The sequence below is a fragment of the Anomalospiza imberbis genome, chromosome 29 (genome assembly GCF_031753505.1).
Source record: "Anomalospiza imberbis isolate Cuckoo-Finch-1a 21T00152 chromosome 29, ASM3175350v1, whole genome shotgun sequence".
Classification (NCBI taxonomy): Eukaryota; Metazoa; Chordata; class Aves; order Passeriformes; family Viduidae; genus Anomalospiza; species Anomalospiza imberbis.
In genome coordinates, this window is record NC_089709.1 from 195472 (window position 1) to 210302 (window position 14831).

The 14831-nt window shown below is 55.1% G+C and overlaps 1 protein-coding gene across 3 annotated transcripts; it reads right to left on the reverse strand.

Moving 5' to 3' along the window:
- Positions 1 to 781: 781 nt before the first annotated feature.
- On the reverse strand, positions 782 to 10203 carry ETV3 (ETS variant transcription factor 3). Of its 3 annotated transcripts, XM_068175102.1 has the most exons (6): positions 9950 to 10049; positions 7988 to 8043; positions 6319 to 6556; positions 5146 to 5261; positions 1920 to 2194; positions 782 to 1770 (listed from the first exon to the last, which is right to left on the reverse strand). In XM_068175102.1, the coding sequence occupies exons 2-6, from the start codon at positions 8031 to 8033 to the stop codon at positions 1000 to 1002; spliced, it is 1446 nt and encodes a 481-aa protein (XP_068031203.1). In that variant the 5' UTR covers positions 8034 to 8043; positions 9950 to 10049; the 3' UTR covers positions 782 to 999. The 3 variants fall into 3 exon arrangements, with proteins under 3 accessions (XP_068031203.1, XP_068031204.1, XP_068031205.1); XM_068175103.1 differs by having other exon boundaries at positions 1078 to 2194; positions 9950 to 10203; XM_068175104.1 differs by lacking the exon at positions 1920 to 2194 and having other exon boundaries at positions 1560 to 1770; positions 9950 to 10042.
- Positions 10204 to 14831: the final 4628 nt, after the last annotated feature.

The following is a 14831-nucleotide window of genomic DNA, read 5'->3' on the forward strand; positions in this document are numbered from 1 at the left end:
TCCGCTGCGCGGGGGAACGGCGGGATTTGGGATTTCCCCCCCAAAAACCAGGAAGGATCCACGAAATCCAAGCGCTCCCGGAAAAAATTCCCAGAAGAAAAAGTCCAAAGGTGTTTGTTTTTTTTTCTTTAAGGCATGAGTCAAACGGGGAGAAAAGCGGGGAGGGTCCAAAAATCTGGGAATGGCGCCGGGAATTCCGGCATTCCCGGGACTCACCACAATCATTCCAGCGCTCCTTCCAAGCATTCCCAAAAATTCCACCCACACGGATTCCGGAGCGGGGAAAAAATCCCCACTCCGGGCACACAGAAACAGAAAAAACCAAACCCCAACATTTTTAACGCGTTAGGATTAAAGGCATCCGGTTAATTTTGTGTTATTCCCGTTCCCATTCCCTGAAAAAGTTTGGAGAGTTTTGCTCATGGCTTCTGCGAGAGAGAGAGAGAGAGAGAGAGAGAAAAGGCGGGAAAAGGGGAATTTTCCCCGGAAATCCGCCGGGAACGACGCGGCCTCCATCCCGATTCTCCGAGTTTTCCTGAATCCTTTTCCCAACCCCGCTCCGTGGACAGTGCAAAATTCCCAATGCAAAATTCCCAAGCTCCTCCTTTTCCCCCCCAAAAAAAACAAACAAAAAAAAACAAAAAAAAACAAAAAACAAAAAAAAACCCACCAAAAACAACCAAACCAGCTCCTGGATGGCCGGGAAAACCTCGCATCCATTAAAAAAAAAAAAAATAGAAAAATCCCCCCAAAAAAACCCCCCACCCCCCCCGCGGATCCGGAGATTCCCGGTGTCCCCAAAAGCCCGGGAGCAGCCCCGAGGCCGCGCCTGGAATTCCTCCGTCCCAGTCCTGGAGCTGGAGCCGGCTTTTCCCGGGAAAAGCGAGCGGGAATTCCGGCGTCTTCACCTGCAAGTCAACAACAGAAACAACACAAAGCCCGAAGCTCCCTGCCCCCCTCCCTTCTCCCACCCCTGAAATTCCCAAAAAATTCCCAGGCCTACCCCACCCCCCTCCCCGCCCTTATCCCAAACTGCTCTGCAACCTTGCTACATAAATACACGGATGTTTCTCCGGGTGTTCTCCAAGGTTTGTGTGTTCCAGCCGGGATTAGGTGTCGGAGGCCGCGGCCACGGCTTTGGGGAGGTGCCAGATCCCGTTGGGCCGGGAATCCTCGGGGGTTTCCTGCCGGGAATCCCCGTTCCAGCGGCGCTTCAGCCGCAGCTTGGGGGGCATCAGGGCGTCCTCCCTCCTCTCCTGGCTCCCGTTGTCCCCGGAGCAATCCCGGGGCGTTTTCTCCGCGCTCTCTTCTCCGGAGGAGCCGGGCTGAGCGGGGCCGGGCACCCAGGCCGGAGCCGCCGGGCGGGCGAACACCGGGATCTTCTCCTCCTCTTCCTCCTCCTCCTCCTCCTCCTCGCGCTTCTCCGGGACCTTCCCCCCCACCTCCTCCTCCTCCTCCTTCTCCAGCGCCGGCTCCACCTTGACCCTGGGCAGCGGCGGGTTGGCAGCCTCGGGGCTCTCCAGGCGCTCGCGGTTCTTGCGGCCGGCCGGCGGCGGCTGCAGCTTGATGGGGAACTGCGGCTGCTCCTCCAGCGGCACCGGGCACTGCAGCGGCGGCACCACCAGCGGGTAGCGGGGGAAAGTCCGCGGGCTCAGGTGGTAGTTGAACACGGAGCAGGCCTGCGAGTGCAGGTAGTGCTTCATCTCCTCGGGGTTGAAGGAGAAGCAGCTGCTGCCGGCGGCGGCGAAGGGGCTGAGCCCCGGCGAGGGGCTGTAGGAGAAGAGCGTGGGCGTCAGCGACAGCGCCGGCGAGATGGGCACGTTGAGCACGCCGGGGCGGCCCGGCAGCGGCGACACGGCGAAGGGGCTGTGCGGGTGCTCGGGGAACATGCCGGGCCGCGAGAAGAGCGGCAGCACCACCTCGGGCTTGCGCTTGGGCCCCGCGGCCGCCGCGCCGCCGGCCGCCGCGTGCGGCGGAGCCAGCAGGTCGCGGCGCCAGTCCGGGGCGCCCTCCTCCAGCTCGGCGGGCTCCGCTTTCCTGTCGGGGTCCGGCAGCGGCTCGGCGTGCGGCGGCAGCAGCGCGCCCGGCGCGAAGCGCGGCGCGGCCTCCTCGGTGGGCGAGTGCGGCTCCAGGGGCGGGAAGTGGAAGCGGGACGAGGCGGTGGGCACCGGCGGGGCGCTCTGGGGGACCACGCCTGCAGAGGGGGGAAAAAAGGGGGAGAAAGGGGGGAAAAAATAGTTACGGGGTTTAGGGATTGCGGGGTTGGAGGCTGGGGAGGTGTGGGAGGAGCGGGTTGAAGTTGGCGGGGATGGCCTGGGAGGCCGCGGAAGGGTTTTGAATGTCCAGCTGAACCCCCGATCTGAGCGGAGACCGCACCGATTTGTGGGAATGGCTGAAATATCCGTGGGGAAAAACTCAAATATCCATGGGAAAACTCAAATATCCATGGGAAAAACTCAAATATCCATGGAAATGACTGAAATATCCATGGTAAAAACTCAAATATCCATGGGAAAAACTCAAATAATCATGGGAAAAACTCAAATATCCATGGAAATGGCTGAAATATCCATGGGAAAAACTCAAATATCCATGGGAAAAAACTCAAATATCCATGGGAAAAACTCAAATATCCATGGGAAAAACTCAAATATCCATGGGAAAAACTCAAATATCCATGGGAAAAACTCAAATATCCATGGGGAAAAACTCAAATATCCATGGGGAAAAACTCAAATATCCATGGGAAAACTCAAATATCTGTGGGGAAAAACTCAAATATCCAAGGGAAAAGCTCAAATATCCACGGAAACGGCTGAAATATATGTGGAAAAAAAAATCAAATATCCATGGAAATGGCTGAAATATCCATGGGAAAAAATCAAATATCCATGGAAAAAAGTTAAATATCCATGGAAAAAACTCATCTGAGAAGGGATCTCATCAATCCATGGAAACACCTGAAATATCCGCGGATATATCTGAAATACCCGTGGAAAAAACTCAAATATCCATGGAAATATCTGAAATACCTGTGGAAAAAGCTCAAATATCCATGGAAATATCTCATCTGAGAGGGGATCTCATCAATCCATGGAAACACCTGAAATATCTGTGGAAATATCTGAAATATCCGTGGAAATGGCTGAAATATCCGTGGAAATGGCTGAAATATCCGTGGAAATGGCTGAAACATCCATGGAAATGGCTGAAACATCCATGGAAATGGCTGAAACATCCATGGAAATGGCTGAAATACCCACAGAAAGAGCTCAAAGAAAGAGCTCAAATATCCATGGAAATAGCTCATCTGAGAGCGGATCTCATCAATCCATGGAAATGTCTCCCAAGATCCATAAAAATATCTCAAAAATCCATGGAAGTATCCCCAAATGTCCATGGAAACATCTTCTCTGAGGGGGAATTTCATCAGTCCATGGAAATGTCTCCCAAAATCCATGGGAATATCTAGGATATCCATAAAAACCTCTCCTCTGAGGGGGGGATCTCATCAATCCACGGAAATATCTCAAATTCCCACCCAAATCCCTCAAATTCCCACCAAAATTCTCTGTGGGGGAGGGGAAAATCCTGGAGAAAAACCCCAAATTCCAGGTTTGCCACCCCAACCCCCACCCCGGCGGGAATGAAAGGGGCTGGGATTAACCAAGAGCGTTCCAAATTCTCCCAAATTTTATTTTTTTTTCCTTCCCCAAGCGCCCCAGGGAGAGGAGGGAGCAGGGAGAGGGAGCTGGGAACTGCCCGGACTCGTTTGCTCCCAGTTAATTACGGAATTACAGCTCCAGACACATCGTCCCGCCCCCGTTGTTCCTGGGCTTGGAAAAGACATTCCCTTCTCCCAGAAAAAAAAAAAAAGAAAATAAAACAAACCCCAGCAGGGCCCACACAGGTGAAGGAGACACCAACACCTGCAGGAATTTCTCCCTTTTTTTTTTTTTTTGGCCTTCCCGGAGCCTTGGAAAAACAAAACCTCGGAGATTCCCTCAGGGAGAGGAGGCGGCCCCGGAGACGGCGCCGGACGGAGGCTCCAGCCTGGAAAAATCCCTTTTTTCCCCACACAGAACCTGCTTTTATCCCTATTTTCCCTGCTGGAAAAATCCCTTTTTTCCCCACACAGAACCTGCTTTTTTTTCCCTATTTTCCCTGCTGGATCCGTGTTCCAGGCTTTACCCTGGAAGCTGGAATGGGGATCCTCCAAATCGGGAATTTTCTGCAGAGAAAAGTTTGGAATTTTTGGGAACAATGACCTGCAGACAGTTTTTTTTAATCTCTATGGATCCAATAATCACCGATTTCCCCACTTTTCCTGGTTTTCTCCCTGCTGGATTGGCCTTCCAGGCTTTCCCTGGAGCAGCTTGTGCTAGGCCCAGCTCCTCAAAATTGAGATTTTGTGAGGAGAAAAGTTTGGAGTTTCTGGGAATATCAACTTCCAGAGGGATTTTCTGTTTTTATGGATTCACTTCCCCACCGTGCCCGATCGGGACAATCCCCCAGCAGTAGGAATTTGGCTCTTAGGGGGTTTAATTCCATCAAAACCCCCTTGGAAAGACCCTTTTCCCAGGAAACCGCTGCTGACTCCGGGATAAACCTGGCAAAACCATTTTAGGGCAAAAAAGGGACATTTATGCTCCATTCCCAAACTCTTCCTCATTATCCTCTCTCCTCCAGGGAGAAATTTTTGATTTTTAGCCAAAATCCAAGGATTTCCTGTTTTCCTCCGGGAACGCTGCGTCCCTATGGAATCCCTCCCAACCCCGGGGCAGGAATGGGTTAAAAACCTGCGATTTTTGGTTGAAAAGGAGCAGGAAAACGGGGCAGGGAAGGGAGGAGAACCCATGGATTTTTACAAGGCCCCAGAAAATCACCTGAGCCACTCCGGGATTGCATCCCAAGGCTGATCCTCTTATCCCACAAATCCCAACAATCCCCGGGGAAAGATAAACCCCGACCCCACATCCCCCACAGCAGCTGGGATTTGCTCCCAGGTTTTTGGGTTTTTTTTGGGTTTTTTTTACAATATTCCACATTCCCGGGTTGCTTTTTGGTTGTTTTTTTTTTTTTTTTTTTTTTTTTTTTGGTTTTGCCCCCATTCCCACCCGGAATTCCCGAATTCCCGGGGCTCACCGTTGGGCCGGATGTTGATGAAGGGATAATTGGGCATCACCAGTTTGTTGAAGTTGAATTTGTAGGTGAATCTTTTGCCCTTGGTCTTGTGCAGGATCCTCTTGTTGTAGTAATATCTGCGAGCAAATTATTTTTGAAAACCAAACGGATCGAAGCACTCAAAAATCCAGAATTCCTTCCTAATTCCTGAGGGATTCCTTCCCAATATCCTGTTTGACCAAAATATGGAATGCTGGAATGCAGCTTAAATATCCCTAAAGATCCAGAATTCCTGAAGGATTCCTTCCTAATAGCCTGTTTCAACCAAAATTTGGAATTCCGGGAAGGTTTGGGTTGGAAAGAGCTCAAAGATCCTTAAAAATCCAGAATTCCTGAGGGATTCCTTCCTAATTTCCTGCTCAAATATCCCTAAAAATCCAGAATTCATGAAGAATTCCTTCCTAATATCCTGTTTTAACCAAAATTTGGAATTCTGGCATGGTTTGGGTTGGAAAGAGCTCAAAGATCCTTAAAAGTCCAGAGCCAGGGGCAGCTCCCACCTTCCCAGGTCGCTCCCAGCTGGAACTGGGCACTCCCAGGGATGGGAAATCCAGGGACTCACCCGGACCAGGGAAAGATTCATCCCTAAAATCCCATCTGATGGGATCCAGGGAGGTTTTTGGGGTGGAGAAGGACCTTAAACAGCACCCCGACCCCAAGCCCTGAGATGAGCCAACAGCAGCGTGACACCCCACCTAAAAACCCCAAAATTCATGGGAAAAAAGGGAAAAACTCCAGATTTGGCTGATCCAAGGGCCTGGCTGAGCCTGCCCTGGCTCATCTGGGGTTTGCACTTGTGGTGCCACCAGAGCCGGGCCACCAAAACCCAGAGCTGGGCCACCAAAACCCAGAGCCGGGCCACCAAAACCCTGACGGATGAGCCAACACCACCGTGATATCCCATCTAAGAACCCCAAAATTCATGGGAAAAAAGGGAAAAACCCGGATTTGGCTGACCTGAGCCTGTCCTGGCTCATCTGGGGATTGCATTTGTGGCGCCCCCAGAGCTGGGCCACTAAAACCCAGAGCCAGGCCACCAAAACCCTGACGGATGAGCCAACACCACCATGACATCCCACCTAAAAACCCCAAAATTCACGGGAAAAAAGAAGGGAAAACCCCAGATTTGCTGACCTGAGGGCGCGGCTGAGCTTGTCGTAGTTCATCTGGGGCTTGCACTTGCGGCGCCCCCAGAGCCGGGCCACCTCGTCGGGGTCCTTGATGACGAACTCGCCGTACTCGCCCTGCTGCCAGGCGATGACGTGCCGGAACTCCTCCTTCTGCAGCAGCTCCAGGATGAAGTGCCACAGCTGGATCTGCCGCGAGCCCGGGCTCGACTCCGTCTTGTACGCCCACTCCGGGAAGTGGTAGCCTTGGGGTGGGGGGGAATGGGGGAGAAAATGGGGGGAAATGGGGGGAAAAAAGGGGAGATGTTGTTTAGGGAATGACGGGGTTGGGGCAGGAGGTGGGGTTATGCCTGGTATTCCACGTGGGAGCAGGGAGATCTAGGTTTCCCACCCAGCTGCTCACTTCTGACTCGATTCAGACCCATTTCCATGGACAATCCACCCAAAAAAACACCAAAAATCCACTAAAACCCACCAAAAATTGTAAAACTTGGGCGGAATTCAATATTCCGTGTGGGAGCAGGGAATTCCAGGTTTCCCACCCAGCTGCTCACTTCTGACTCATTCCAGCCCCATTTCCATGGAAAATCCACACAAAGAAACACTAAAACCCACTAAAACCCCACTAAAACCCGTGAGAAAAAAACCAAAAAAATTTGTAAAACTTGGGTGGATTTCAATATTCCGTGTGGGAGCAGGGAGATCCAGGTTTCCCACCCAGCTGCTCACTTCTGACTCATTCCAGCCCCATTTCCATGGAAAATCCACCCAAAAAAACACCAAAAATCCACTAAAACCCACAAAAAAACCCACCAAAAAACCCACCAAAAAACCACCAAACTTGGGTGGAATTCAATATTCCGTGTGGGAGCAGGGAATTCCAGGTTTCCCACCCAGCTGCTCACTTCAGCCCCACTTCCTTGGTAAATCCACCCAAAAACATTAAAAAAAAAAAACCAAACCCCCCCCCACCCCCCCCCCAAAAAAAACACCAAAAAAAACCCCACCAAAATTTGATAAAACCTGGCTGGAACTCAATATTCCATTCAATATTCCATTCCAAATCCCTGGGATGGAATTCAGGCAAAAAAAAAAAAAAAAAAAAAATCCCACTTTGAGGTGGAGCTTGGTTTTGGTTTTTTTTTGGGAAAAATCTGATTTGGGGTCAGGGTTTTTTTGGGAAAATCTGATTTGAGGTTGGGGTTTTTTTTTGGAAAATCTGATTTGGGGTCAGGGTTTTTTTGGGAAAATCTGATTTGGGGTCAGGGTTTTTTTTTTTGGGAAAATCTGATTTGGGGGTGGGGTTTTTTTTTGGGAAAATCTGATTTGGGGGTGGGTTTTTTTTTTTGGGAAAATCTGATTTGGGGGGGGTTTTTTTTGGGAAAATGTGATTTGGGAATGGTTTTTTGTGGGGCGAAATCCCCTCTTTTTCCAGCGCCGCCCACATTCCTGCCAGGACACAAATCCCAGGAGGGAATAATCCCAAATCCAGCCCAAATTCAGCCCAAGTGCAGCCCGGGGGAGGCAGGGATAATCTGAATTTCCCACCCAGCCGCTCCAGGCCGGAGCGGGAATGCCGGGATGAGCGTTCCCAGGGATGTTTCTATCCCGTACGGGAGAAGCAGCAGGAACTGGGATTGATTTTTGGGATTTTGGGGATTTTTGGGGTCCCTTACCCCCTCCGCCCTCGGGCTTGTCCACGATGCTGCAGCCGGCTTTCATCCTCTTCCTCCTGCGGGGAGAGCGGGCTCAGAGAAACCCCGGGTTTGGGGGGAAAAACGGGGAAAACGGGGAAAATGGGGGAATGGGGAATAATGGGGATAATGGGGAAAAAGGGGGGGATAATGGGGAAAAAGGGGGAAAAAAGGGGGGAAAAAGGGGGGAAAAAGGGGGGAAAAAGGGGGGAAAAAGGGGGGAAAAAGGGGAATAATGGGGAATAATGGGGAATAATGGGGAATAATGGGGAATAATGGGGAATAATGGGGAATAATGGGGAATAATGGGGAATAATGGGGAATAAAGGGGGAAAATGGGGGAAAATGGGGGAAAATGGGGGAAAATGGGGGAGAAAAAGTGGGAGGAAAAGTGGGAGGAAAAGTGGGAGGAAAAAGTGGGAGGAAAAAGTGGGAGAAAAAGTGGGAGAAAAAGGGAGAAGGGGGGAAATGGGGGAAGAAAACGGGGGGGTAAGGGAGGGAAAAGGGGAAAAGAAGAGAAATGTGAAAAAGGGGAGAAAATGGGGGCAAAAAAGGGGGGAAAAAAAAAGAGGGAAATTTCCCTGCCTGGAATTCCAGGAAGGAGACAAAACAAACCCTGCTCAGTTCCCAGACGGGTTCGGCTGCCAAAATCCACAGCTGGGAGCTCGCCCAGATGTGCCAGGGAAGGAGGGGAGGGAAAAACAGGGAAAAAACAGGGGGAAAATAGGGAAAAATTATGGAAAATGGGGGGAAAAGGGGAGGAAAATGGGAAAAGGGAAAAAAAAGGAGGAAAATGGGGAGGAAAATGGGGAAAAAAGGAGGAAAATGGGAAAAAAGGGGAGGAAAATGTGGGGAAACGGAAAAAATTAGAGAAAAATGGGGAAAAAAGGGGGAAAGGGGGAGGAAAAAGGGGGAAAAGGGGAGGGAAATGTGGGGGAAATGGGAAAAGGGTGGGAAAAGGGGGAAAAGGGGAAAGGGAAAGGGGGAAAAGGAGGGAAAAACCGAATAAAACGGGAAAACGAGGGGAAAAAAGGGAAATTTCCCAGTCTGGGATTCCGGGCCTGGAATTCACATCAGAGCCCCGGGGGCGACCCGAGAGCACCGGGAGGGAACCGGAGCCCCGGGGAAGGCACCGGAGCCCCGGGGAGGCACCGGAGCCCCGGGGAAGGCACCGGAGCCCCGGGGAAGGCACCGGAGCCCCGGGGAGGCACCGGAGCCCCGGGGAAGGCACCGGAGCCCCGGGAAAGGCACCGGAGCCCCCCGGCCGCTGCCGTTCCCGTCGCCCCCGGCCGCCGCTGCCCTCCCCCGTGCCCCCCGGGCCCATCCCGGTTCCCGGTTCCCCGGCAGCCGCTTCAAAGGCCCCAAATGGCCGCCGGGAGGGGCCGAGCGGCGCCGGGGCGGCGGCGGCGGGGCCGGGCCCGGGGCTCTCCCGCTCCGTTAGCGCCGGCCCGAGCCTGTCCCGGCCTGCCCGGCCCGGCCCCGGCCCCGGGCGGTGCCGCTCCCCGCCCCGGCAGCCCCGGAGCCGCCGGCCGGGGCCTCCCACGCTCCCCGCCCGGGAATGCGCCGCGGGGGGGTCCCGGCGCCGCTCCCGGTGCCCGCTGCCCACCCGGTAACGGAGGGGGGGGGGGGTCGGTCGGTGTTTACTCGCCCCCGCGAAGCGGGGCGGCGCTGGGGAACCCCCGCCCCGCCTCGGATCCGCCTTCTCGGTCGCTCCGTGTTTACCCAACCCCCCCTCCCCTCCCCCGGTTACCGGGACACCCCCCCCCCCTCCCCCCGTTACCGGGGCTGCGCTTCAGCCCTGGCCGCCCACCGGAGAGCGCCGCGCAGCCCCCGCTCCGCCTGCCCGGCAACGGGGGGGGCTCTTCTTGATCCCGGCCCGCGCCCCCCGCTCCGGTAACGCCCGGTAATTCCGCCCCCCCTCCCCGGGATCCCCCCGGGACGCACCTGCGGGGGCGGCGCGGGCCGGGAGCGGCGAGGCGGGTTCCGGGAGAAGGAGGAGGAGGAGGACGGGAAGGGAGGGGGGAAACGGGGAAGGAGGCGGGCGGGGACCGGGGGGGGGGGGCGGATCGTCCCCGGTAGCGCGGGGCGGGGAGGAGAGGAGGCGGCTCGGCTTTCGTTGCTCGCCCCGCTGTTGCTGTTGTCGGCGGCGCCGCCGCTTCTTCTTCTTCTTCTTCTTTTTTCCCTTCTTCTTCTTCCTCCTCTCCCTCTCCTCCTCCCGGTGCCTCCCCCGCGCCGCCGCCGCCGCCGCCGCCGGAACCGGAACCGCCGCCGCCGCCCACGCGCTTCCGGGCAGCGCGCGCGCCCACGCGCTTCCGCTTCCGGCCCCGGCCGGGGGAGGGGGACGCGGGAGCGCGCGCGCGGGAAACGCCCCCTCCCCTCCCGGAGAGCGGCCGGGAAACGGGGCCGAGAGAGGGCAGAAACCGGGATAAACCGAGCTAAAACACGGCAAAACCGGGCTGAACCGAGCTAAAACACGGCAAAACCGGGGTAAACGGGGCCGAGAGAGGGCAGAAACCGGGATAAACCGAGCTAAAACACGGCAAAACCGGGGTGAACCGAGCTAAAACACGGCAAAACCGGGGTAAACGGGGCCGAGAGAGGGCAGACACCGGGATAAACCGAGCTAAAACACGGCAAAACCGGGCTGAACCGAGCTAAAACACGGCAAAACCGGGGTAAACGGGGCCGAGAGAGGGCAGACACCGGGATAAACCGAGCTAAAACACGGCAAAACCGGGGTGAACGGGGCCAAACAGAGCAAAACCGGGGTAAACGGGGCCGAGAGAGGGCAGAAACCGGGATAAACCGAGCTAAAACACGGCAAAACCGGGGTGAACCGAGCTAAAACACGGCAAAACCGGGGTAAACGGGGCCGAGAGAGGGCAGAAACCGGGATAAACCGAGCTAAAACACGGCAAAACCGGGGTGAACCGAGCTAAAACACGGCAAAACCGGGGTAAACGGGGCCGAGAGAGGGCAGACACCGGGATAAACCGAGCTAAAACACGGCAAAACCGGGGTGAACCGAGCTAAAACACGGCAAAACCGGGGTGAACGGGGCCGAGAGAGGGCAGACACCGGGATAAACCGAGCTAAAACACGGCAAAACCGGGCTGAACCGAGCTAAAACACGGCAAAACCGGGGTAAACGGGGCCGAGAGAGGGCAGACACCGGGATAAACCGAGCTAAAACACGGCAAAACCGGGATAAACCGAGCTAAAACACGGCAAAACCGGGGTAAACGGGGCCGAGAGAGGGCAGACACCGGGATAAACCGAGCTAAAACACGGCAAAACCGGGGTGAACCGAGCTAAAACACGGCAAAACCGGGGTGAACCGAGCTAAAACACGGCAAAACCGGGGTAAACGGGGCCGAGAGAGGGCAGACACCGGGATAAACCGAGCTAAAACACGGCAAAACCGGGGTGAACCGAGCTAAAACACGGCAAAACCGGGGTGAACCGAGCTAAAACACGGCAAAACCGGGGTAAACGGGGCCGAGAGAGGGCAGACACCGGGATAAACCGAGCTAAAACACGGCAAAACCGGGGTGAACCGAGCTAAAACACGGCAAAACCGGGGTAAACGGGGCCGAGAGAGGGCAGACACCGGGATAAACCGAGCTAAAACACGGCAAAACCGGGGTGAACCGAGCTAAAACACGGCAAAACCGGGGTGAACGGGGCCGAGAGAGGGCAGACACCGGGATAAACCGAGCTAAAACACGGCAAAACCGGGATAAACCGAGCTAAAACACGGCAAAACCGGGGTAAACGGGGCCGAGAGAGGGCAGAAACCGGGATAAACCGAGCTAAAACACGGCAAAACCGGGGTGAACCGAGCTAAAACACGGCAAAACCGGGGTGAACGGGGCCGAGAGAGGGCAGACACCGGGATAAACCGAGCTAAAACACGGCAAAACCGGGATAAACCGAGCTAAAACACGGCAAAACCGGGGTAAACGGGGCCGAGAGAGGGCAGAAACCGGGATAAACCGAGCTAAAACACGGCAAAACCGGGGTGAACCGAGCTAAAACACGGCAAAACCGGGGTGAACGGGGCCGAGAGAGGGCAGAAACCGGGATAAACCGAGCCAAAACACGGCAAAACCGGGGTGAACGGGGCCGAGAGAGGGCAGAAACCGGGATAAACCGAGCTAAAACACGGCAAAACCGGGCTGAACCGAGCTAAAACACGGCAAAACCGGGGTGAACCGAGCTAAAACACGGCAAAACCGGGGTGAACCGAGCTAAAACACGGCAAAACCGGGGTAAACGGGGCCGAGAGAGGGCAGAAACCGGGATAAACCGAGCTAAAACACGGCAAAACCGGGCTGAACCGAGCTAAAACACGGCAAAACCGGGGTGAACCGAGCTAAAACACGGCAAAACCGGGGTAAACGGGGCCGAGAGAGGGCAGAAACCGGGATAAACCGAGCTAAAACACGGCAAAACCGGGCTGAACCGAGCTAAAACACGGCAAAACCGGGGTGAACCGAGCTAAAACACGGCAAAACCGGGGTGAACCGAGCTAAAACACGGCAAAACCGGGGTGAACCGAGCTAAAACACGGCAAAACCGGGGTAAACGGGGCCGAGAGAGGGCAGAAACCGGGATAAACCGAGCTAAAACACGGCAAAACCGGGCTGAACCGAGCTAAAACACGGCAAAACCGGGGTGAACCGAGCTAAAACACGGCAAAACCGGGGTAAACGGGGCCGAGAGAGGGCAGAAACCGGGATAAACCGAGCTAAAACACGGCAAAACCGGGGTGAACCGAGCTAAAACACGGCAAAACCGGGGTAAACGGGGCCGAGAGAGGGCAGACACCGGGATAAACCGAGCTAAAACACGGCAAAACCGGGGTGAACCGAGCTAAAACACGGCAAAACCGGGGTAAACGGGGCCGAGAGAGGGCAGACACCGGGATAAACCGAGCTAAAACACGGCAAAACCGGGATAAACGGAGCTAAAACACGGCAAAACCGGGGTAAACGGGGCCGAGAGAGGGCAGAAACCGGGATAAACCGAGCTAAAACACGGCAAAACCGGGGTGAACCGAGCTAAAACACGGCAAAACCGGGGTGAACGGGGCCGAGAGAGGGCAGACACCGGGATAAACCGAGCTAAAACACGGCAAAACCGGGGTGAACCGAGCTAAAACACGGCAAAACCGGGGTGAACGGAGCTGAGAGAGGGCAGAAACCGGGGTGAACCGAGCTAAAACTGGGGTAAAGGGGGCCTAAGTGGGTATAAACGGAGTTAAAACAGATATAAATGGAGCTAAACAGCAAAACTGGGTATAAATGGAGCCAAAACGGGTATAAGCGGAGCTAAACTGGGGATAAACAGAGAAAACGGGGTATAAACTGGGGATAAACGGTGCTAAACCGGGGATAAACGGAGGAAAGCTGGGTATAAACAGAGCTAAACCGGGGATAAATGGACCAAACCCGGGGATAAACAGAGCTAAACTGGGTATAAACGGAGCTAAACCTGGGATAAATGGATCAAACCCGGGGATAAACAGAGCTAAACTGGGTATAAACGGAGCTAAACCGGGGATAAATGGACCAAACCCGGAGATAAATGGAGAAAACTGGGTATAAACGGAGCTAAACCGGGGATAAATGGATCAAACCCGGGGATAAACGGAGAAAACTGGGTATAAACGGAGCTAAACCGGGATAAATGGACCAAACCCGGGGATAAATGGAACAAACCAGCCCTAGTCCAGCCCAGAAAACCAACCCTGAAATACAGCCCAGAGCAGCCAAATAGAACAAAAATGGTCCAGAAATGGACCTGAAATGGAACTGGAATGGGCCTGAAACGGAACCGAAATGGGCTGGAAATGGAACCGGAATGGAACTGGAATGGAACTGGAATGGAACCGGAATGGAACAGAAATGGAACAGAAATGGAACTGGAATGGGCCTGAAACGGAACCGAAATGGGCTGGAAATGGAACCGAAATGGGCTGGAAATGGAACCGGAATGGAACTGGAATGGTCCTGGAATGGAACCGGATTGGAACTGGAATGGAATTGAAATGGAACAGAAATGGAACCGGAATGGAACTGGAATGGAGCTGGAATGGAACCGGAACGAACCCAAACCAGCCCTCGAAGCAGCCCCAAAGTGGAGCCAAACCAGGCCCCAAACCACCCCCAAACCAGTCCAAATCACCCCAAAAAATCCCCAAACCACCCCAGGACGCCCCAGACGTCACCAACATTTATTTGCTCGTATTTACACGGTGGGGGTGGGGTGTGGGGGGGGTGTGCTGGCCACGCCCCCTCTGTCGCGACAGCGGCGACAGGGGGGAGGGGGAGGGGCTGTCCGTGGTGTCCCCGCGGGTGCCACCTCCACGCGGGGGTTCTGGGGGGTCGGAAAATTCCCGAATTTCCCTCAAGAAATCCCAAAACAGGCGGGGACTCCCCGGGGGCCCCAAAAACACTCCAGGGACCCCAAAACCCCCCCGGGGACCCCAAAAACCCTCCAGGGGCCCACCCGGACCTCCCCGGCCCGAAGCCCCCTCCCCAGAGCAGTCCCAGGCTGGAACTGGGGACAAACCCGAGGGTTTTGGGGTCGGGAAGGGGGGATCCGTCCCTTTGTGGGGTCAGGGGGATCCTCCCACCCCAAAACATGCGGGGACCAGCCAGGGACCCTCAAAACCCCCAAATCCAATCCCCAGTCGGGATCCCCCTCCCCAGAGCAGTCCCAGGCAGGAATTGGGGACAAAGCCGAGGGTTTTGGGGCTGGAAAGGGGAAATCCGTCCCTTTGTGGGGTCAGGGGGATCCTCCCACCCCAAAACATGCGGGG